The sequence below is a fragment of the Pongo abelii genome, chromosome 20, assembly GCF_028885655.2.
Source record: "Pongo abelii isolate AG06213 chromosome 20, NHGRI_mPonAbe1-v2.0_pri, whole genome shotgun sequence".
NCBI lineage: Eukaryota > Metazoa > Chordata > Mammalia > Primates > Hominidae > Pongo > Pongo abelii.
The window spans coordinates 36,560,602-36,583,050 of NC_072005.2; the positions used below are offsets into that span (position 1 = coordinate 36,560,602).

Consider the following 22,449-nt stretch of genomic DNA (forward strand, 5'->3'; position numbering starts at 1 on the left):
ACCCCAAAGTCTGTCTGACCTGATTGGTTCTGTTTCCCGCTGTTTGAAAATCCTGAGTCAACAGGAAGGAGTCACCCTTCCAAAGCTTTCTTTCCCATCAGCCTCCTTGACAGCGCAGGGCCCTGAACCCCGTGCATCCAGAAGAGAGATCAAACCCCAGACCCCCATGCAGGTCACCAGGTGTGACCGGAAGCTCTGATCCTGGGGGTCTGGCAATATCCCTTCTGCACTGAGCATCTAACCTTATAGGCATGTCTTCCTTTCTTGTGAATGTTTATTCTCGGTGCAGATCCTATTCGAGCTGCCTCTGAGTAAGTGCTCCCTGCTCTCCAAACGCCAAAGTTCACTAAAACTCCCCCTGATTTACGCACAGCTTCCGACTGCCAGCACCTGGCAGCCGCAGCAACCAGCTCCGTCATAAACAGATCGCATACAATTTAATTTTAATGTGCTCGTTAGTCGTAGCACATTTCAGACATAATTGTGAACGCAACACAAAATTATAGCAAAAAGACAATTTTAATGCTGCCGTAGAAAAAAGGGTTATATGAAGAGTCACATAATGGTGCTTCATTGTCAACAACCAAACAGGGCACAGAGTGTGTTACGGTGTCTGTGCTGTTTACATGCCAATATTTTATACAAAGGTTCTCATATGGTGTCAGCTGTCAGTTACTTCTGCAAATTAACTGCCAAAAATGGAGAAGAACAGAATCACTTGGAGAGCCGGTAACCACGGGTTACCTTTCATAAGCCTAAAGATAAAGCTGCAGTGTGGGATCTTGGGAGAATAATTAGGAAGAACAAAACAGAAAGTTACCAATTGAAATAGAAAGGCATCCTACAATATGGAATAGCAACCAAGAGGGCTTATAAATAAGTGAAAGAGGTTGGATCACAGAATGCCTCGTGACTTTTAAGCAAAGTATTACAGTACAAACATTTTAAAGGCTTTATCAATGTTTAGGAAATACAGTACAAGTTCTTTTTTTGTTGTTGTTCTTTTTTTTTTTAACCTTTTCAAATAGACTTAACCCTTTGAGCACTGAGTTTATTTTGAGCGTTCTTTGATTTCTAATAAATACCTTTAAAAATCATGTGCAAAATAGTTCTGATGCCTGCCAGGGATGTTTTTCCTGGTCTCGTTTATTCAGACTGTTCAAAACAAATGACAATATGATGCTAATAAATATGTATAATTTAAACATGAACCTCTATCAATATAGATGTACTGTATAGCAAAACAAACTATCATACTTTGCTTTCAGATAATGTTTCTGTATACTTTATAAATGCTATCTGTGGTATCTTCTGTATAATTTACAATGTTTGCATGTAAAAAACAAAACCCATAGACCTTAAAAAAAAGAAAAAAAGAAATATACACTATACATAGGCACAGCTTATGCCCAGAGCATAGCAGGTGCATAAAACACTGTTGCTATAAATGCAAGAAAAAGGTCATTTAACCACAATCACATTTTTTTCATAAGAGAGTCTGAAATCTATACAATATATACATCTATGTTTCAATGTGAAAATAATATTCTTTTAAATTTCAAGGCGTGTTATACCCCTGCAGACCTGCATAAATGGAGGTTCATATTATTCATTATAACTAAGCTGGTAAGGAGTTTAAAAAACAGAGCTTCATACATTATTATTATTTTATTTTATTTTTTAACCAAATTAATGCAAAAGTGCTTCAAAGTACTCAGAGGGCTAAAGATGAAAGGGTGAGAAATGCCAGCACACTCATGTCTCGTGGAAAAAGTGTGCCTGATTTCGTTATAAATGCTTAATTAAACTGTCTGTTAATGCATGCAGCTTGAAGCATCGGGAGGATGCTCACAACTAAATCCCATTTACACAAAGTTCCAAACACTTACCACTGCATTTTAACCTTCATATTTTACCAGTAACAACAGCTGATTATGCACCTCTATTAAACACTGTACAGTTATACAAAACAGTCCAGCCCAGAGTGATTCTCTGCAGTTAAAATAAGAACATGTGCCAAGAACAACAAGTCAGAGGCAGCCTGAAGGTGCCTTCCACAGTTTCCCTCAAAGCAAACTGCAGTCCTTTCTATCAAAAGCAAATGCTACTGCTTCTCTAACTCAGAGACATACAGAAGGTGGTCTTCCGGAGATTTCCCGTGTGTTTTGCTAAGGTGAAGTTTAACAGCGTGCTTGCTGGCAAAGGTCCGATTGCAAAGTTTGCACTGATAGGAGGTCCCCAGGTCCTCCTCGGGGGAGGATGTCACCATTTTTTCTGACGGTGACTTGGTTTGTGCTATCTGACTGTTAATCTGTTCGGTGGACAGTTTGGATAAGTCCCGTAGCCGGAAGCCTAAGTGTGACTCTAGGTGACTGATGTACGTGGAAGGAGTCCTGATTTGGGACGCACAATCGTTACAAAAGAAGACGGGGTGGCCAGTGTCCAAGTTTTTGAGGAACTTTGTTCCACCTGTCCTTCGAAGCTGGTATTTCACGTTGGCCAGCCAGTGGCTGATGGTGGTCATGGACAGCCCGGTGAACCTGGAGATATGCATCCGCTCCTGGGGGCTCAGGTCTGACATGATGTACTTCCCTTCTGAGGTCTGCCGGAGGCTGGCGGCAAACTGGGCCTGGAGGATCAGGAGGTGCTGGGGGTTCCAGTTTGACTGGCGGCCCTTCCTCTTCTGGGCAGGCGTCGACTCCTCAGCCTCCTCCAGAGTGGCCCCGTCAATGTCAGACTTCTCGGAGATGCTGGAAGGAGTGGAGGATTTTGACGTGTGGCTCTCTGTCAAGTTCTTCAGCATATCGGATATATCTGACAAGGCATTCTCGCGTAGCGGCGAGTTTGACATGAATGATACGACGGCAGATGTCTTTGCCGTTGTCACCGTGGATGAGGAGGTTGCCGGGGCTGTGGACGTGGGTGACAGAAGCACTGAACCCAAGGAGCAGCCTTTGTCACTCTTCCCTTTTGTCAAGTCTATGGGCTGGTCGCTGTTGATGTGGTAGAAATAGCGGTCGAGGTGGTCTGCCTTCTTGGACTGCAGGGGCGGCGGGGTGGCCACGGCGGCCTTCTCCGCCAGGCTGTTGCTCATCTTGAAAAGCATGCTCATGGGGTCCAGGGCAGGCAGGGAGGGCTTGGCGGCCTTGCCCAGGTGAATGTTCATGACTGACTGCAGGGCGCTCAAAGGGTTAACAAAAGGCTGTTCGGGTGGGTGGTCGGTGATGATGGCCGTGCTGCCACTCAAACTGCTGGCTAGGGGCTTCACCAGCTCCTTGCCATTCTCCACCGGCTCAGCCAGGGGGCTCCCATCCTTGCACCCATCCCGCGGGGGGCTGGGGCTGTTCTCCTGGCTTCGGAAGCCCCCGTCGCTGGATGCCTCCATCTTGATGGGTTCCCCGACTTCGCTGCTACATGGGGAGGGAGTGGTCCGCTTGGGCGGGGAAAGCTTCCCATCCGGCTCCTTCATCTTCTCCTCCACTTTGGCAACTTTCTCAGTGACCTTTTTCACCAGCTCCTCCATGGCATGAAAGTTTGTCTTGGGCATGGGGGATGTCTGGCTGCTGGGTGGAGAAACCAGGGTCTGGTTTTTCGTCGGGGAGACAATCTCACTGTTGCCAAACATGGGTTTCAGGGGCGTGCTCTTCCCGGACGAGCCCAGGGACAACTTCATCATGTTGGGAAGTTGGTAGGCGGCATGGATGCTGGGATAGCCCCCCCAGCTAGGGGTGCCATTCTGGGCCTTGTTGATCGCGGATGTCACTGTGTTTTCCAAGGATTTGAGGATATCGAGCCCCCCCTTGGGACTCTCTTCTAAGTCATTTTCAGTCAAGTAATGGTATTTGGAAGAGATGTCACACTTCTCCTCTTCTTCGCCAGGCTTGTCCTTTTGCTTAGGTTTCTCGTCAGTGACCGCTTTCTCCTTGTCAACTTCCTTCTTGACCTCCACATTCAGTTTTGGGGAGATGCTGGCAGGTGTACTGGAGGGGGATGTGAAGGTGGTGGCCGCCAGGGGCACGGACTGGACCTTCTCGTCCAGCAGGGTTGTGATGGTAGGTGTGACGGGCGTCTCCACAATGGGCTTCCCCTTTTTCATAGCAGAGTTGGTGACCTTGATGAAGTGGCCAGTGACCATCATGTGGGCAGTGAGCTCCTGCAGGGTGTCATGCGAGCTCCCACACTCCATGCACTTCAGGATCTGCGACTTCCGAGCCTCAAAGTGCCATGCATAGCTGGCCCCGTTCTGGTGGCCGTACCGATTATTTGGCGTGATGTAAGGGTTGGAGTTCTTCTGAAGTGCATCGTTGGTGTCTGAGATGGTGGCTTTGGGGGTTCCACCTGTGGAATCCGGGGAGCTGGGGAGCTCCAGCTCCAGGGAAACTTTCTTCCGAGTGGCAGGGATGATTTTGGCGGCGACAGGAGTGACGGGTTCCTTCAGAGGCACTTTTTGGTAGTGTTTTGTTTTGATCATATGGACACTCAAATCCTGCAGGGACTCAAAGGAGTGGCCACAGTACATGCACTTCAGCACCTTCTGGGCATCTTCCTTCCCTTCCATTTCCAGCAAGGAGCGTTTGCGAGGCTTGGACCAGCGCTTGGGGTTGTTGTTATCGGTCTCATGGTTGTCGTCGCGGTAATGCCCCGTCTCGTTCATGTGCACCGTCAACTCCACCAGTGTGTCGTAGGCAGCGCTGCAGTCCTTACAGCGGAACTTGCTGGCCCCCGTGAAGATGGAGCCGTAGAGCTTGCTGCTCTGCCGGTACAGCTGCACGGTGCTGAAGAGGCTGGGCTCCGGGAGCATGCGGCTCTGCGACACCTGCTGCAGCGTCTTAGCCATGGCGCTCTGGTGCCAGTCGAAGCTCCCGCTGCCACAGCTGCTGCTGCTGCTACTGCTGCTGCTGCTGCTGCCGTTGTTCTTCTCCGAGGAGGGCTGGTGCAGGTTGAGGTTGAGGTTGGACCAGTAGGAGTTGGAGAGGAAGTTGTTGTACACGGCCTTCATCTGCTCCAGGCTATCCGACACAGTCGTGTCTTCCAGTGGGACCGTGACCTCCTTGGTCTCCTCTTCATTCTTGATGGAGCCACTTTCAAAGTCAGCCATTCGGTCACTGGTCTCACTGATGTGTGACTCGCTGTCCATTTCGTGGCAGGAAAACTCAGCGGCCGGGGAGTTCTGGTAGCTGGGGCAGGCCCTGGCGAGCTCCTTCTCCGGGCACATGTACTTGGCCGAGGGCTCTCCATCTGCCGTATGCTCCTCTGGGTCTAAACCTTCGTCCACCAGGGCAGCAGCCTTTAACTCTTCGGAAACATAGGCTGCCATGATAACAGGTGGGAAAGAGAGACAGGTAGGATGGAATGAAGAGAGAGAGGGAGAAGGAGAGAAAGAAAAAAAAAAGCATTAGTACGTGTTGATCTTACCTAGAATATGTTCTGGGCTCTCAGGAAAACAGAGCAACCCAGATGGGTACATGTATTTGTAAAATTAAATAGTTAAAATGTGGTGTTTCTTTGGAGTAAAAAAAAAAAAAAAATCTGCTCTTCAAACATAATTTGCCACCTTATTCTTCTCAAGGGGCAACAGCTTGAAATTAAAACTAAATTTGAAATTAATGAAGCACATTCTGGAGGTGGCATTCATTTCTAAAGTAATAAATTACTTGTATCAACCTCAGAGACAGCAGTTCCTGTCTGTCAATTAATATGTCTTATGCTTCTCCTACCCCTAATGCATTTCTTAACAGACAGATTCACAATTTAAATTAAGCAAGCATTTTTTACTCATTACATTTTTGAGGCTCAATCTTTAATAAATATAAAGTATAAAAACATCAATAAAATTTTTACCAAGTAAAAAGAAAAGTACGTCCATTGTAATAAAGGAAAAACAAGGTTTTGTCGCTTTTTTTTTTCTTTCTTCCTTCTGGAAAAGCAGGTCTCAGAAAAGCTTAGAGGTAGGTTTCCTGGCAGGGATAGGTGTGGGTTCATTCCAGTTGCGAGGAGATACCCTGACCAGCTACGACCCAGCCCCCAGCCCTGTCCCCCATGTGAACACTCAGCCGTTCTCAGCCACCTGCGCACACACACTCTCCATGCAGAATTATGTCAGAACAAGTTCAGGAAAATTGGTATGCGGTGCTCATTCCTGCTGTATAAATATATACAAGACCTTCCAGTGGACCTTACAAATGTCAAAGTATTTGCTCTTTAGACTACTTTGTCAATATTTACTCAGTATAAGCTTCATGGGCATCCAACAGAGATCCTGTCTTTCTGGAAGCGATGTAACTGGGATGTAAATCCAGCATGCATTCCCACGCAGGTGGAGGGCAGGCCACGTGCCTGCAGGTTCTGGAAGATGCACGTCCAGAGACGCAGAGCCCAGAGAATACTTGTGTTAATGCAACAGGGTGTTTTTTTTGTTTTTTTTTTTTTCATTCTCTTGCATTTGGTGACTTGGGTTATTCCTTACTAAACTGATCTGCCACTGCATACTGAATCGGGGTAGTTTTTTGGACAGTGAGGCATGGCCAGCCCTGTGGCTAGGAACAATTTCAAGGTAAAGGAAAAGGGGAAATAAAGTGACTTTGTTCTGTCAGTTTCTAAATACTTATTTGCTTCAAAAGGCCAGTGGGGAAGTGTGTTAGGTGGCTGGAACGTTGCAGTGCTAATTGCAAGGCTGATTTCTACAAAAAGCTCTTAAGAAAGGAAGGGAAGCTTTGTTTGTGGAATTGACTCCACCAGCTTTAAAGATTTGCCCCTGTTCCATTTCACATCAGAAAACAAACCAACAACAACAATAAACAAACAAACAAAACAGTGAAATGAGTCCCTTGAAGCCAAGCAGATAGGCCCCCCTCATTCCTTCCAGGACAGGTGTGATTCTTTTGCTCCTAATCCCCCTACTTTGAGTGCCAAGATTCCTAAGCCAAGACACATGGAATCCCAACACTGATGTAATGTGAACTTGGATGGGAACTGTCCCAGGTACACACATCAGCTGCAGGGAGGGGAATACTTCTGCTCATTTGCCAACTACTAAGCAACAGTCTTGTCCAGGAGCCATGGATGTTCTTTACAAATGAGCAGAAGAGAGTGCCCTGCTGCGGTCAGCTGAGTGTGAAGTGCTGTGGGGAACCTCAAGTTTAAGGCCATGCACTTCCAGATGACAAATAAAGACAGCAAAATCTCTGTTCCTCAGGCCAGGACCAAATGCTTAGGGAAATACAGCACTGGCCAGTGGAGGCTCCTGTGCTAGCCACAATGAAGACTGTGAATGCATGTGTTGGAAAAGAATAGGAAAAGAAAAAGAAAAGAAGACATCTCACTCTTCCTCACCTGCCCCCCGACAGACTTCTTCAGTGTGCAGCACATTCTAGAAATCTGGACTCAAAACTCCAATGGAGTGGCAGGCCTGGAGGAAGAACAGCTGAGGTAGAATAACCAAGTGTCCCAATTTGCCTGGACCTGTCCTGGTTTCAGCACTGAACGTCTTGCATCCTGGGAATTTACTCAGTCTTATGCAAACTGAAGGATGGCGTGTTACCCTAGCTGGGGCACACAGTATGACTGAGGTCAGAGCATCCAGGTGGGTCTGCAACCTCTCTTATAATCCTCTCGGGGAACAGCTAGAGCAGAGTAGGCTGGGTTTAGCTAGACACAGCCCACTGTCTGCAGAAGTGCACCAGGTGCATGCATATATGATGTTTCCATAGTACGGTTTTATTGTAAACGGAGAAAGAGGAGGAAATCCCAAGGCTGGTGTCCCTCCCACTGAGACTCAAGGAAATGCCCAGGCCTGTGTAGATGGGTGAAGATATCAAAGCCCCTTCTTTCCTGGAGATGCCTCTTGGAGCCACAGTCTGCAATACAAACCCCACACCCTGGAGATTTTGCTCCTATTACGTAGCTCCCATGAAATTAAGTCTGAGAGAGAAATGGCCCCACAGCAGCCACTACAAGAGGACACCAGCAGCCAGAAGCAGCAGAGCCAATAGTGGACATGAAAGAGTCCTCTGTGGGTGAAGGCTACCAGGTGAGAGGGAAACCCAGGGGCTCTGCCAGCCCACCTTCCACCCAGGGGCAATGCATCTCCCCATGACTAGAGCCTTCCCCACCCCCACTGCACAAGCAGCAACCCAGCCCAGGCCGTCCGGAGCACCCCTCCCCAACACATGCACCATGAATGATGTGACCAGCTCCTCTCCTGGGCTGGCCCACAACACGCTCTGATATGCTTTGTAAATTACACAGCGGGGTCAGAATGTCATCAGTCTGATGACTGAGGAGGAAATTAATATGGAAAGAAAAGGCCAACCTCTCAACCTCCCTGGTGGAACAAGATCCAACTCAGAGGAGAATTAAAAGGCTCTAGTGCCAAGGAGAACTGGGTCCTGGAGAGACTTGGCCTCACCGCACACCCCATTCCTGACCATGTCATGGTTTCTGAGGGTCCTTACAAGCGCACACCCTCATGGCTGTGACGTGGGCCTCACTCCCTGTTCAAATGACCATTTTCTTTTCCAATCTGAAGGTGAGAAGTATTTCCTTAGGTGGAGCCTAAGACTTTTACCCATTGGTTCTCCCCTCCACATTAAAATAAAGGGAAAGGCTGGGTGCTGCGGCTCATTCTTGTAATCCCAGCACTTTGGGAAGCCAAGGCAGGCAGACTGACTGAGCTCAGGAGTTTGAGACCACCTTGGGCAACATGGTAAAACCCCATCTCTACTAAAATACAAAAAAATTAACCAGACATGGTGGCACACGCCTGTAGTCCCAGTTACTCCAGAGGCTGAGGCAAGCGAATCGCTTGAACCCGGAAGGTGGAGGTTGCAGTGAGCCATGACCCACCACTGAATTCTAGCCTGGGCAACAGAGCAAGACCCTATCTCCAAAAATAAATACATAAAAATAAAGGGAAAATTCCCATCCTTCCACCATGCTTTGCAATAATTTCACTACTCTAAGAATATTTATACTCTTGATTACTGAACTTTAAAAATGTTCTAGAAAATGGAAATGGACCCAGTGGAATGAGGGAACTAAGGGATGAAAGGCACTCCACAAATATGCATCAAGCTGCCACAGGCACCAGGCAGGTTGCCGCACACTGTGCAGTGCAGAGTTTTGTTTCTCTAGGCCTCTATTTCCTTCTTCAAATGATACGGGGCACTTGAGTAATATTTGTAAGGTCCTTCCTCAGCTACATGTCTATCATTTTATGGCCTTTCAAAGAAGGTAAAGAGCTGAGCTGTAAAGTCACTAAATCTGGTTCATTCTCTGCAAACACCAACCTCACCAACACTCAGCAAGTAGAGTCATTCCTCTGTGCTTTCTTCTCTAGACTGAGCTTGACAAGCAAAGCCCCTGGCTGGATAGAAGGAAAGGCTCTGGAAGCTGGCACAGCGAATGCCCTGGATCAGGCAAAGAGGGGAGGAAAGACTGGGTGTTCCCAGTCACTGTGCAGATGGTGAGAAGTCAACAGGGGCATGGGGCAGGGCTGTCGAGAACCTGGTCCCCACCAGGCTGGCTTCAGTAGCCCAGCAGTAGGCACCATCTACCGATTTGACCCAACAATGCATCACATATGACCTTGGGAAACTCCGCTACTGTCTCCAACAGTATTTGAGAGTATTTAAATTCCTTGTTGCTACTTAACTTTCTGCGCATTCTTGCCTGAATTCTCTAAGGGAGGGAACCTTACATCCTTAGTCTTGCATGCAGTAGGTGAGCAATGGACAGTTGCTGCCTCATTTCAAGGAGGTGAGTGGGGGGTCATGTCCAGCAGCATGGAGTTGTAACAGCATCCCCCCTTCTCTCTGCGGCCTCCCACATGGGCCCAGTCCAGCCACTAGCATTTCTTACCCCATCCCCAACCAACTCCCTGACTCCAGCCCCAGCCCCTTTAATCTCATCTCCAAGCAGAAGCTGCTGAGATTAATATAGAATATCGGGCTGGTCATATCACCTCCCCATATAACACCCTCAGTAACTTCCCACTGGGCTCGGAAGAAGATCCAAATTCCTCAAAGCAGCCCTGAAGGAAGGGAGTCCTCCACCATTTGCCCGGTTCCCCTCCAGCCCCTCTCAGCTTCTGAGATGCACCAAGATCTATCATTCCTCACTTTCTAGCACTGCCTCCTCTGCTGGAAACCCTGGGGCAGGTGCAGTGAAGTGGAGAATGCAGGAACCCACCCTTCCCCGGGCCTCAGGGAAAAGGCTCTTGGGGACAGCAGGGTTTTGACCCCAGCTTTTGTCCCCTTAGCCATGGGGATCACTTGTCTTTGGCCAGATATTCCAACACACTGTCAGCTTTGTGTGGTCAGGACCAGACCCCACACACCCACACCCCAGATATCAGCCGCAACCCTACCGTCCGGCCCAGAGTGGCCACTCAATACATGTTAGTGGATGAATGAATGAATGAATGAATATCATAGACGGCTGCTTCACACCTCCTAAATAGCTGCCAAAACATCCTGAATGGATCCTGAGTCCAGCCAGTCCCAATGCAAAGCAGATGTGCTGCGGTGAGACCCAAAGTCCATCCTAGGCAAGTTCGGTCTGAGAGTGATTGGCACATTCAGCAATGCCACTTCGTGATGAAAGGTCTCTGGGGTAGACAGGATGACAGAACCCACCACCAAGCAAGACGGGAGGAGACACCCCAGTCGGTGGTCTCCTTGCATTGGAGCCCGCCCAAGCTGTGCCCACACTCAAATACCCTCTTCAGGAATGCATTATCGGCCAGGTGCGGCAGCTCTTGTCTGTAATCCCAGCATTTGGGAGGCCGAGGTGGAAGAAATGCTTGAGCCCAGGAATTCAAGATCAGCCTGGGCAACACAGCAAGACCCCATCTTTATAATTCTTTTAAAAATTAACCGGGCATCGTGGCCTGTGCCTGTAGTCCCAACTACTTAGGAGGCCGAGGCAGGAACATCGCTTCAGCCCAGGAGACTGAGGCTGCAGCGAGTTAGGATCACATCATTGCACTAAAGCCTAGGTAACAGAGTGATTCTGTCTCAAAAAAAAAAGGAAAAGTAGGCCAGGCGTCGTGGCTTACACCTGTAATCCTAGCACTTTGGGAGGCCGAGGCTGGGAGATTGCCTGAGCTCAGGATATTGAGACAACCCTGGGCAATATGGTGAAACTCCGTCTCTACTAAAAATACAAAAAATCAGCCAGGCATGGTGGCGGGTACCTGTAGTCCCAGCTACTTGAGAGGTTGAGGCACGAGAATTGCTTGAACCTGGGAGGTGGACACTGCAGTGAGCTGGGATTGTCACTGCACTCCAGCCTGGGCAGCAGAGTGAGCCACTGTCTCAAAAAAAAAAAAAAAAAAAAAAGGAAAAGTGAAAGTGAAAGAAAAAGAAAAGAATGCATTATCATCCCTCTATCCCTCTTTTCTCTTGAGCAAATAAGATGGGAACCTCTGCTGCCAGCTCCCATGGAGGAGGCAGCTGGACTGTGAGCGGGAGGAGGTTCTCATTCAAACCAAACCAACAGCTGCAAAGATGCAAAGAAGCACACAGGAGTGATCAGGGACTAGCAAGTGAGGGGCCGACTGGGCACCCGCATTCCACACTTCCCCAAGTCCCTCCGTTGAGAGTCTCTCTTCAAGATGTGAGCTCCTGCAGAATGGCTGCACCCGCTTCCCCACACACATCTCACTTTCCTTACCCCACCAATGAAGACTGTGTGCTTAAAGCAGCAAGACAGCCATCGATCTCTCAAGAGCTGAGTGCCAAGGACACATTTTCAGACAACTGCCTGAACCGAAGAACTTGGCATGCACAGAACCAAATGTGACTCCTGGGTAGAGACACACATGGATGAGAAATAAAAGCTCCCAAACTTACAAAAGCTTTCTGCAAAGTTCTATAGCCCAACAACCTTAGAAGCCCACATGATGGAAAAACAAAAAAACACAAAGACAAAACACGGATCCTGCCTAATATGAGCATGTTTATGAGCTGTGTTCACATTCATACATTCATTGCATCTGGTCCTCTCAATGGTCAAGGAAGGTGGAAAAATCATCTCCATTTTGCAGACAAGGAAACAGGGATTCTGGCTAGTTCCACAGCACACTTGCACTGAGGAACCAGTTCTGACCCCAAGCCCTCTGCTGCAACCCCTCAGGATGAGTCACTGGAGGTAGATGGGGCATTTGCCTGAACTCCTAAGACCCACACCCTGGGTCCAGTGTCAGGGGACCACACAGGAAGTATGGGAGGGAGCACCCTGTCCCCAGAATGAGGAGGGGGCAGCCAGGCAGAACCTTCTCAATTCCCCCATGGGGATCCACACCTACCCTTCCAGGAGGGTCCAGCATCCCCACCCTCAGCTCACCAGTGGTGTGGCTTTCACACCGTGGATGCAGGGATGACAAACGTATCATGTCTGGGGAGAGAAGAGAGCTGGCCCACCGTGGCCATCAAGGGTCTGGAGACACCAATTCCTTCATTAATATTTATTGTCATCATTAACTAAATTCAACCTCTAGGTAAAAAGAAATTAATACGTGTCATATAAATATAAAACAGTAAGCTGGGGCATAACGGAATTCATTTCTGGGCAAGGTGGAATTACCTTCATCGCATAGGAATCTCTCCCAAAAGAAGAGGAAGTGTTGGCTGGGACCTGCACTCTCCAACCACGGGGGCCACGGATGGGCAAGTCGGGGGTGGGAGGGGGCACTGGGTGTGGGTGGAAAGAAAGGAAAAGAAAGCATGGCTGTGTCCCGCTCCCCAACGCAATTTCCAAGTAAAATGCCCTGTGAACGTTAGCATTTTCTGGGCTGAAATAAAGGTTCTGAAGTTATAACCCTCCGTTTTCCCTGGGAAGGTGCTTTGCTGGCTAAAAGTTTTTATAGATTCCTTTTCCCCATGTCTTCTTATTATGGATAGCCCAGAAGAACACCCCTCTCTGCAACGAGTGCCTCTGGTCATCCATCCATAAGGAGCCCTGTGACTGTGATGGAGGAAAGAGTAGAGCCAGGAGGGATAGGAAGAAGCAGGGAAAGGAGAAGAAAGGACCGAAGAGGGAAGGGGCCATCAAGTCATCCAGGGTTTGAGAAGGGGGCAGAGAGAGAAGAGGGGGCCCAGCAGAGAGAGGACAGGGGGAGAAAGAGAGATGGGAGAGGAAGAGAAGAATCCACTAGGGCTGGGGTAGGGGAGAGAGAGGCCACCGACGGGCATGGGAGGTAGGAATGGAGAGAGAAAACACAGGTAACGGAGATTTGAGAAGAGACAAGGATGCAAGAGGTGATTTTCTGGAAAGGACTCTATGACAAAGAGGGCCTGGAGCCTGTGAGTTCTGGTACAGAAGCGGCCCTCAGGATGGCCACCAAGGTAAAAGAGGATGGACCTAGGGGAGCCGCTATTGGTCCGTTCCAATGCTGGGGCCTCCGGGCCTCCTTTCCTCCTGCTTCCCTGAATACTCAGACTTTCAAATGACACAGGGTGTTTTTTTTTTTTTTTTTTTTTTTGAGACAGGGTTATGCTCTGTTACCCAGGCTGAAGTGCAGTGGTGCAATCACAGCTCACTGCAGCCCCGAACTCCTGGACTCAAGCCATCCTCCCGCCTCAGCCTCCTGGGTTGCTAGGACTACAGGCACTAGATACCTCGCCAGGATAAGAGTGCTTTATTGTTTTTTGTTTGTTGATCTTTCTGTTTTTGTTTAAAAAAATAATAATAATTTAACTAGCCGAAGAGGATGGAGGAAGGATGACGGCTTGGGAAGGTGGCTGTCGGGTGTGTTTTCCCACGCAGGCTCTCCAGGACTCATGCACACCAGTCTCTGCAGACCCTCCTGCCCTTTCCTCAGAGCCAGAATCAACTTCAACACATGCCTAAGCCCTCAGCAGGCACGAAGTCCTCTTCTGTGCTGCAGAAGGTATCTTGACCACTTCTCACTCCCCACTTACCTGCCTTCCTCACACCTGGGCCCACAACAGAGCAGACTCCAAGGAAATGGCAGGAGGAGATAGGAGGGGACAGTTCAAAAGCCATAGCAACCCAATGTGGAGAGCCGTCCAGGAGGGCAGCAGCTGGACTCTGGAGAGGACCTGCCGATTCTCTGCTCTGTCACCCAGCCTGGAGTTTAGTGGTGTGATCATGGCTCACTGCAGCCTCTAACTCCTGGGCTCAAGTGATCCTCCCACCTCAGCCTCCCTAGTAGCTGGAACTACAGGTAAGCAACACCATGCTAATTAAAAACAATCTTTTTTTAGAGTTGGGCTCTTGCTGTGTTGCCCACGCTCTAGAACTCCTGGCCTCAAGTGATCCTCCAGCATCGGCCTCCCAAAGCACTGAGATTACAGGCTTGAGCCGTGGAGCCAGGCAGGACCTGCTGTTTCTCCATTGGTTTTTTCTCTGGGAAACAATATGATGTTAGGCAGGGAGGCCCTGGGTCTCAGCTTCTGCCCTGCCATGGATTAGTCCTGTGGCTGTGATGACTGACTTCACATCTGTGAGCATCAGTTTCTTCATCAACAAATGGGAGGAAGGAATGGGAAGATGCAACTGGCCACATCCGCCTCCCAGGTGTTTGCAGGCAACCAAGGATTTCATAAGGAGTGGGCATAAAGGACTTTTCCAAGTTAAAGAAACTCTGCAAATAGAGGTGCACCAACTGCACAGGGGCTGTGCTCCATGGGAGCACAGAAGGCCTCCTGCTGTCAGGAATCTGGGAGGCAGGGACAGGGGATGGCCCCTAGGCTCACCCCTCCTCTTGTAAAGGCCTCTGGGTCTCCCAGACCCTCCATGCTGACCTCATCATGAAAGGAGGAGGTAGGGGGACGAGCACCAAGCCCTGCTGAGGTGAGAGCTCCCACTGGGGCTTGGGTTCTGTCTCTCCTCACTCTGGGCAGCCTTAAAATGGGGGCTGCAGAAAAGGAAGAAAGCCAGACAGAAAGGAGAAGAAAAAGGGAGGGAAATGGAGAGCAAGGAAAGGAGGCAAGGAAGGAAGAGACGATGTCAGATGCACTCCTGCAGCATTAGTGCTCCTGACCAAGCACAGCTCTCCTCCCTGGGACCCAGCCCCTGGTATAGGAATTCTAGGAAGGCAGCGGGCAGGACCATGGATTCAGTCCCTCTCCACCCCACTGCATGGACCTGACTGGAGATCCCCAGTGCCCCACTCCCAGGGGTGGGGTTCGGAGCCAGATGCCCTGCAGCACGGTGCTGGCTGCGGCGGCCACCTCAGACACTGGCTGTCAAACTGGCTGCCACTGTCCCTGTAGCCCCCAGCCCCCAAGCTGGGTCGTGTTCTCCTCCAGGCTGAGCCCAGACCCCATGTCCACTGGGCTTCTGCCTTGAATCGCCTTCCTCTGTGTCAGAGAAAGAGCTCAAAGTCCCCAGAAAATTTCACCTAAATCTCAGCTTATTCTCAATACACCTGGAAAATCTGGATGAACTGATCCATTTGACACAAGAATATCTGCTTGACAAAGGACTCATGGAAGTGCCTTACACACTGTGCCCCCGGGTTATGCTTATACAGGGCTCTCTGCTGTACAAACGTGTTGCACACCTTGCTATGATGAAGCAAGGGGATCCCTTTCTCAGGAGAACCACGCCTGCCATATCAGCTGTGTCTGATGCAACCCAATTTGGGGCCTAGAGCTATCCCCAGATGTCCTGAGGTCCCACACAATGGGCTGCTCAGAAGCAGCTGCCCCTAGACCTGGCCCAGAGCCCTGGTGGGTGTGAGTGATAGACAGACAGGGAGAAATCTCAGGCCTGGATTGCCCCTAACCAAACACATTCCCCCTGGCCCTCAGAGAACATGACAAATCAAGATGGAGGTGCACCCTCCTGGCTCTTGACTGGGAGGGGCTCAAAGCAACAGTGTGAAGGCAGGACTTCCCTTTTGCGCAAAGAGAGAGAGGAGATGGCAGGGGGAAGTGTGGGATAGAGTGAAGGGGGCTTAGCTAAACACACACTGGGGGGTACCAATATGATTGGATTGCATGTTGGGCCGCTGTCTAGTTATTAAATAAGCAGGGAGAAAAAAAGGGGTTCTAGAGGACTGTTTATAAATGGTACCAAGGAGGTGACAATTCAGTGGGGAACACAAGTCTTCTCCATCTATCCACCTGGGCACCCAGAGTCACCTAGAGACGCTACCTAGGATGATGGAGGTCATGGCCTCTAGGGACAAAGAAAGAATGGCATTCTTGGATGGTACCAGGGAGACCAGGGGTCTTCCAGGCATCACTGCTGGGCTTTGGAGCTCCCCAGAAACCAGGGGAATACCCAAGGGCCAGAGGATCCAGAAGGGCATGCTTTGGCTCTGGGGGAAGGAAAAGTGGCTGCAGCTGTAATGGCCAGGACTTCTGCAGAAGGCTGGCCACGGTGGGATGACAACCTCCCCTAGATTGATTGCTCTTCCCACTAGCAAGGTCAGGAATATTAATTTTGTACACGCTAATTCGATGTAATGTGTGAGATGAATGCTTGTTCAGTTGGGTATCCCTGTGTTAATAAAGCTGCAATGCTTTCTCGCCAAGAAAAGCATGGCATTAGCTGATTGGTGAATAAAGTCAGTGTGAATAAGGAAACACCACGCTTTAGCACAGCCAGAGTGGCCAGTGGTGGCGTAAGCCAATGACACGCTGCGGCTGCTCCTCTAGGGAACCCACGGCAACGAGGCTTCCCAGAACACCTCCTAGCTGCTGGAAGCCCCAGCTGGTTCAGAAGACTCAGAGCCCAGGATGAGTCCTGTTCCTCCAGCGGTGATGGGAAACAAGAGTCCAAGAGTTCCACAAGCCAAACCTGGGGCTCCCAAAACTGAGTTAAGAAAGACACTGTCTGAAGCTTCTCTCTTTGAATTCTTGCTGCAATGAAAGAACCCCATTGTGCCACGGTCTCAGCAGCTCCTCCCCAGAACAATCTCCCTCCCTTCCCAGCACTCTTCATGAGGGGGATGGCTCAGAAAAGGAGGAGGCCAGAACGTCAGGAGGCTCTCCAAGATCAGAAAGAGAAGGCAGCTTCCCAGTCTCTACAATGACTCTCTTTCAATGCCTTCTGGGGAGCTTGCTCTGCTGCAGTTAGGGCACCAACCCTAGCACAAACAAAAATAAATGTATCAAGGATGCATTCACAGGACAAAAACCACTGCCTCAGACAAATCTTCAGATAACAAAGAATAAATAAATACTCACTTTGGGGACCATCTGAGTCACCTACTGTCCTTGGCTTCAAGCACATTTAAACCGACTGGGCATCAAACCAACGGTGGAAGCCTGCACCAGTCTGCTGTCATGGGGAGTCCATACACTCACTCTGTGTGCCCTGGAGGAGTGCTTCACTGCTGAAATCACCTTAATCCATTTAAGCTACAGGGCAGAGTCATCATTCAGCCAGCCCAGTGCTAGGCCCATGTCTGGGTTGACAGCAGTCAGTTTGTCCTGGTAGCCGGTGACGATCTACACAGTGAAACATGGCTTCCGGAGCCAGGGTGCATTTTTGCAAGACTGGTAAAGAAAGTAAGCTGCCTGTGGGTGCCGTACTCCCATTCCTCTTTCTGAGTTCAATACATTTCCAAGTACACTGCCCTCTCAGAATAAAGAATCCAGGGTCTGAACCTCTTCCCAATGTCCTTTTTACCTTTTATTCTACAAAAGCTGTAAGGTAAATCCTGGCCTATATTGGATCCAATAAATTAGAAGAATAACTTCATCCAAAGAAAGGATTCTCTCATCTTGGTGGAATAGGAATTGGGTATATTATTAGGGGCAGGGGATGTGCTTGACCTTCTCAAATTGCATACATGAGCAGAGGGATTCTCAGGGGGTAGCTGATGTCTTTAATGAGGCAGTTCATTGAGGCAGTTTATGGAACCAAGGAACTCTTGCCTTGGTGATCTAAAAACCTGGGAAAAGCACAGTTGAGAATTGGGCAGCAGGCTGTGAAAATTTGGGAACAGTCCTTAAAATGGGCCTCTTCAAGTGGCTAAACATGTACAACTCAAACTGTCACTGGGACTTGCTGGCTTTCCTCCAGAATACTAAAAGAGCTATATCCAAGGGGAAGGTAAGTGGATGGCTAACATGAGATGGGAGTTAAGATTTACATGGAAAAGGAAGCAACTGATTCACTCAACACATCTACCCATCCACCCAGCCAACCCTCCATCCATCTACCCATCCATCTATCCATCCATCCATCCATTGAAAGACTTATCCATCTATCCATCCAAAAACATATCCATCCAAAACCCACCCATCCATCCATCCATCCATCCATCCATCCATCCATCCATCCATCCACCCATCCATTCATCCATCCAAAAACGTATCCATCCATCCAAAAACCCATCCATTCATCCATTCATCTATCCCCCATCCATTCATCTCATTCTTCTAGCCATCCCAAACCCATCCATTCAAAAACTCATCCATCCATCCACCCATCCAACCAACCAAAAACCCATCCATCCATCCATCCATCCATTCAAAAATTCATCCATCCAAAAATGTATCCATCCATCCAAAAATGAATCCATCCATCCGTCCATCCATCCACCCAAAAATGTATCCATCCATCCAAAAATCCATCCGTCCATCCATCCGTCCACCCACCCATCAACAACCCAAAAACCCATCCTTTCATCCAATATGTATTAGGCACTAATTATATACTCCAGATGCTTTAGGGTTAGGAATAAGTAACCAAAGTAAATAGCTCAGAATTACAGGCTATACTTTTATGTGCTCAAGGTGGCCTTGGTTAAACACAGAGCACAAGGGCATTAGAGAATCATACATCTGCACAAATGTCTTAGCTCGATATTCAAAGCTCAGGTTAACCAAGCCCCACTTTATCTTCTATGTTTTATCGTCCACTGCACCCTCCACACACAAAGATGCTAGTCTTCCCTGATAACTTTCCCTTGATCTTGCCTTGATTGATGCTCTTTCTTCCATTTTATATATCATGCTGGGTCTTTTCACACTCCCTTCCCTGTCCTCCGAGGTCCTGCTCATTCCATGTCCCCCAGGAAGTCCTTTCTCACCTGTCTCTTTGAAAGTGATCTCTTTAATTTCTGTGATAAGACAATGAATGGAAAAGTCCCCTCTAAACTCGAAAGCCTACAGAAATATAAGAAATTATCAGCATCATTGTATATCTCTTCTGGCATTTATCTCTTGTAGTTTTAGAGTGGCTGATCCTGTGCATAAATTCTCTTTCCATATACACTACAGGAGCATTTCTTACCTCTGTGCCCTTTGCATGGCCTGACATGCCAACTGTACTCAGTAACTTCTGGTCCAATTCTTTTAGTTTGGATGGTGCTGCTTAAGCTAAGAACCGACAAAGACCAAGGGTCACTTCAGGTAGAAGTTTCCACCACCTTCCTCAACGGCTCTTGAATGCTGGGCTGAGAAGTCCCAGGTGCTCTGACTTCCCATGCATCTCTTCATTCCTCATTCCCACGTCACAGAACAGAGACACTCCATTAAGAACCAGGGCCACCAGTGTATCTCAGTTCTGGCAAAGTTCCTCATCTTATGACCACAAGGAAAACTTGCAGAGAAAATGTTCCCAGTGACCTCAGAAAAGTTTAGCCCTACCCTTTCTGCACTGGGCACCGGCATGGTAGCCACCATGACTAAGTGACCTTCTTAAGGTCTGCAGCACTGCCTGCATTGAGCCAGGACTGATCCAGCATTCAGATCATTGACACAGTATTCAGCCAACATTCAGCAAGTTCTCATCCAGGACTCAGCCAGCACTTAGCCAACACTCAGCTAGCACTCAGCCAGCACTGACCCAACACTCACCTAGCACTCAGCCAGGACTCAGCCAGCCCTGACCCAGCACTCAGCCAGCGGCACTCAGTCAGCACTTAGCCAGTACTCAGCACTCACTCAGCACTCAACAAGCACTCAACAAGTACTCACTCAGTATTGACCCAGCTCTCAGTTAACATGCACCCAGGCCTCACTAGTGTGCATGTGAACACTGTTTGGATGGATAGTGAAAAAATGATTCTAGCCTGTTTGAAGGAACAAAGGTAATGGTCAAATGTTTCAATTTTTAAATAATTTTCACTGACATATACATGCCTACAGATTTGAACCTCATTTCTATATATTAAAACAGCTTTTCTCCAACCAATAAATAAATAATATCTATTGACTGGTTGGCATCACAATATATGTTTCCTCTTAAGTATCCCATTTCACATTTTTATATTGACACTTACATAGTCTGAGTTGGGTGTTACTTATACTAGATCAGGAACCCGTAACACCTTACCATCCATCACAAGGAAGAGAGACAGAAAAGAGAGAGAGAGAGAAAAGAAACAATACAATAATGAGAACAGCACTCTCACTAACTGGTTCATGACTTGCTTGCCTTCTTGTGGAGGATAATTTAGTACTATATATCAAAATTGAAAATATCTACACTCTGATCCAGATAGCAATCTTTACTACAAAAACATTCATACATCATACATAGCCCCTCAACAACAACAAAAAAAACCCTCTATGATTACGGTGTTCTCATCAGTATTTCTTAGAATACCAAAGAAGTGAATAAACAAACTAAAGTATACCCACATCATGAAATACTATGCAGCAACTCACAAGGACGATAAGACAGAGATACCAGTGTCAGAGAAGATACGGAACACTGGAACTTTCAAGTGCCAACTGTTACAACCATTTTGAAAATCTGTTTGTCAGTATCCACGAAAGCTACACATACACATACTCTGTGTGACCTGGCAATTCTATTCCTAGATCTAGACCCATTAGATGTGCATACATTTTTCATCAAAAGACCTGTACGCTGATATCCTTTGATATGCTATTCACAACAGCAAAGCAACTGGAAAGGATCCAAATGTCCACCACCAGTAGAGTGAATAAATACACAGTGTCCTGTCCACATGCTAGAATGCCATGCCACAGACAAAATCAACATTATTTCAAAACAACATGGGAGGATCACACCAACGAAATATTGTATGAATTCATTTATGTAAATTTCAAAATCAGGCAAAGCTCACCTGTGGTGTTAAAAGTCAGGACAGCAGTTACCCTTTGGAGGTGGTGGCTGGGGAAGGGCCGTGGAACTCCTGGAACATGAAATGTTCTGCCTCTGGGCCTGGGCCCTGGAGGCATAGGTGTGTTCACCTGGGGAAAATTCCACCTACACTTATATTCATATGCTGACCTTTTTGTATGTTATTCTGCATAAAAAGGTTTTTTAATAATAATTTCAACTTTGGGGTTCAGGGGGTACAGGTGGAGGTTTATTACATGGCCATATTGTGTGATGCTGAGGTTTGGGCTATGATGGATCCCATCACCCCAGTAGTGAGCATGATATCCAACAGGTGGTCTTTCAGCCCTTGCCCCTCACCTTCCCCCACTCCCATCTAGTATCCCCCAGTGTCCACTGTTCCCATCTTTATGGCCATGTGTACCCAACTGCACACAAAGTTTAAAAATAATGATAATTCTCTAATTTCTCATATGAGAAGATCTCTAAGACATAGTAGAAGGTAGGAAAAGAAAATAAGTCTCAGAAACACAAACATGGGTCTCTGTTTTCTGAGCAAGTTTGTGTGTGTGTGATTGTATGTGGGCACCCAATGAAAGAATCCTGGCCTGGATATTAGCAGCTGTCCTGCAGGTGGAGGAGGCAGATGCTGTTGTGGGGAGTGGCATGGCGAGAGGAAGGGGAGGAAACGGGCGCTCTTCTGCACCGTCTGGAATGTTCACAAGCACACCTTCATAAAGTGCTGGAAGTGCTGTGATTTTTTTTTTTTTTTTTTTTTGAGACGAAGTTTTGCTCTTGTTGCCCAGGCTGGAGTGCAATGGCATGATATCGGCTCACTGCAACCTCTGCCTCCCGGGTTCAAGCGATTCTCCTGCCTCAGCCTCCCGAGTAGCTGGGATTAAAGGTGCCCGCCATGATGCCTGGCTAATTTTTTGTATTTTTAGTAGAGACAGGGTTTCACCATGTTAGCCAGGCTGGTCTTGAACTCCTGACCTCAGGTGACCTGCCCGCCTCAGCCTCCCAAAGTGCTGGGATTACAGGCGTGGGCCACCTAGCCCAGTTAGTACTGTGACATTTCAAAAGTTATAAAGGAATTTTTATTTGTAGCATGCACCTCCTGTGTGTCAGGCTCTATACTGGGCACTGTCAGCCTAGAAGACACAGTGCCTGGTCCCAGAGAGTGGGCATTTGGGGCTGCATGCCTGGGAGTCAGTGGAGAGTGGGTTCTTGCACTGGGGGTCAGGTGACCTCAGGTGCCAGCTCCACAGAATGCCAAAGGGCCTGGGACAGCTCTCCAGCCTCTCACCTTTGCTCTCTTCCGTGGCAGCATTCTAGGTGAAAGTGTCACCCACAGTGACAACCAACTATGGGAAAACAGACACATCGGCAAACTGTGTGCTGCAGTCCTAATTTTGACCTCAGTGGGAGCGG

The 22,449-nt window shown here is 48.3% G+C and overlaps 1 protein-coding gene across 1 annotated transcript in view; it reads right to left on the reverse strand.

Annotated features, from left to right (window-relative positions):
- Window positions 1-1,109: 1,109 nt before the first annotated feature.
- Window positions 1,110-22,449, reverse strand: part of TSHZ3 (teashirt zinc finger homeobox 3) — a 74,214-nt gene continuing 52,874 nt past the window's right edge. Inside the window, exon 2 of the mRNA XM_002829016.4 lies at window positions 1,110-5,310. Within this exon, the coding sequence (XP_002829062.3) occupies window positions 2,105-5,310 (3,206 nt within the window). The 3' untranslated portion in view covers window positions 1,110-2,104. The remainder of the gene's footprint in view (window positions 5,311-22,449) is intronic.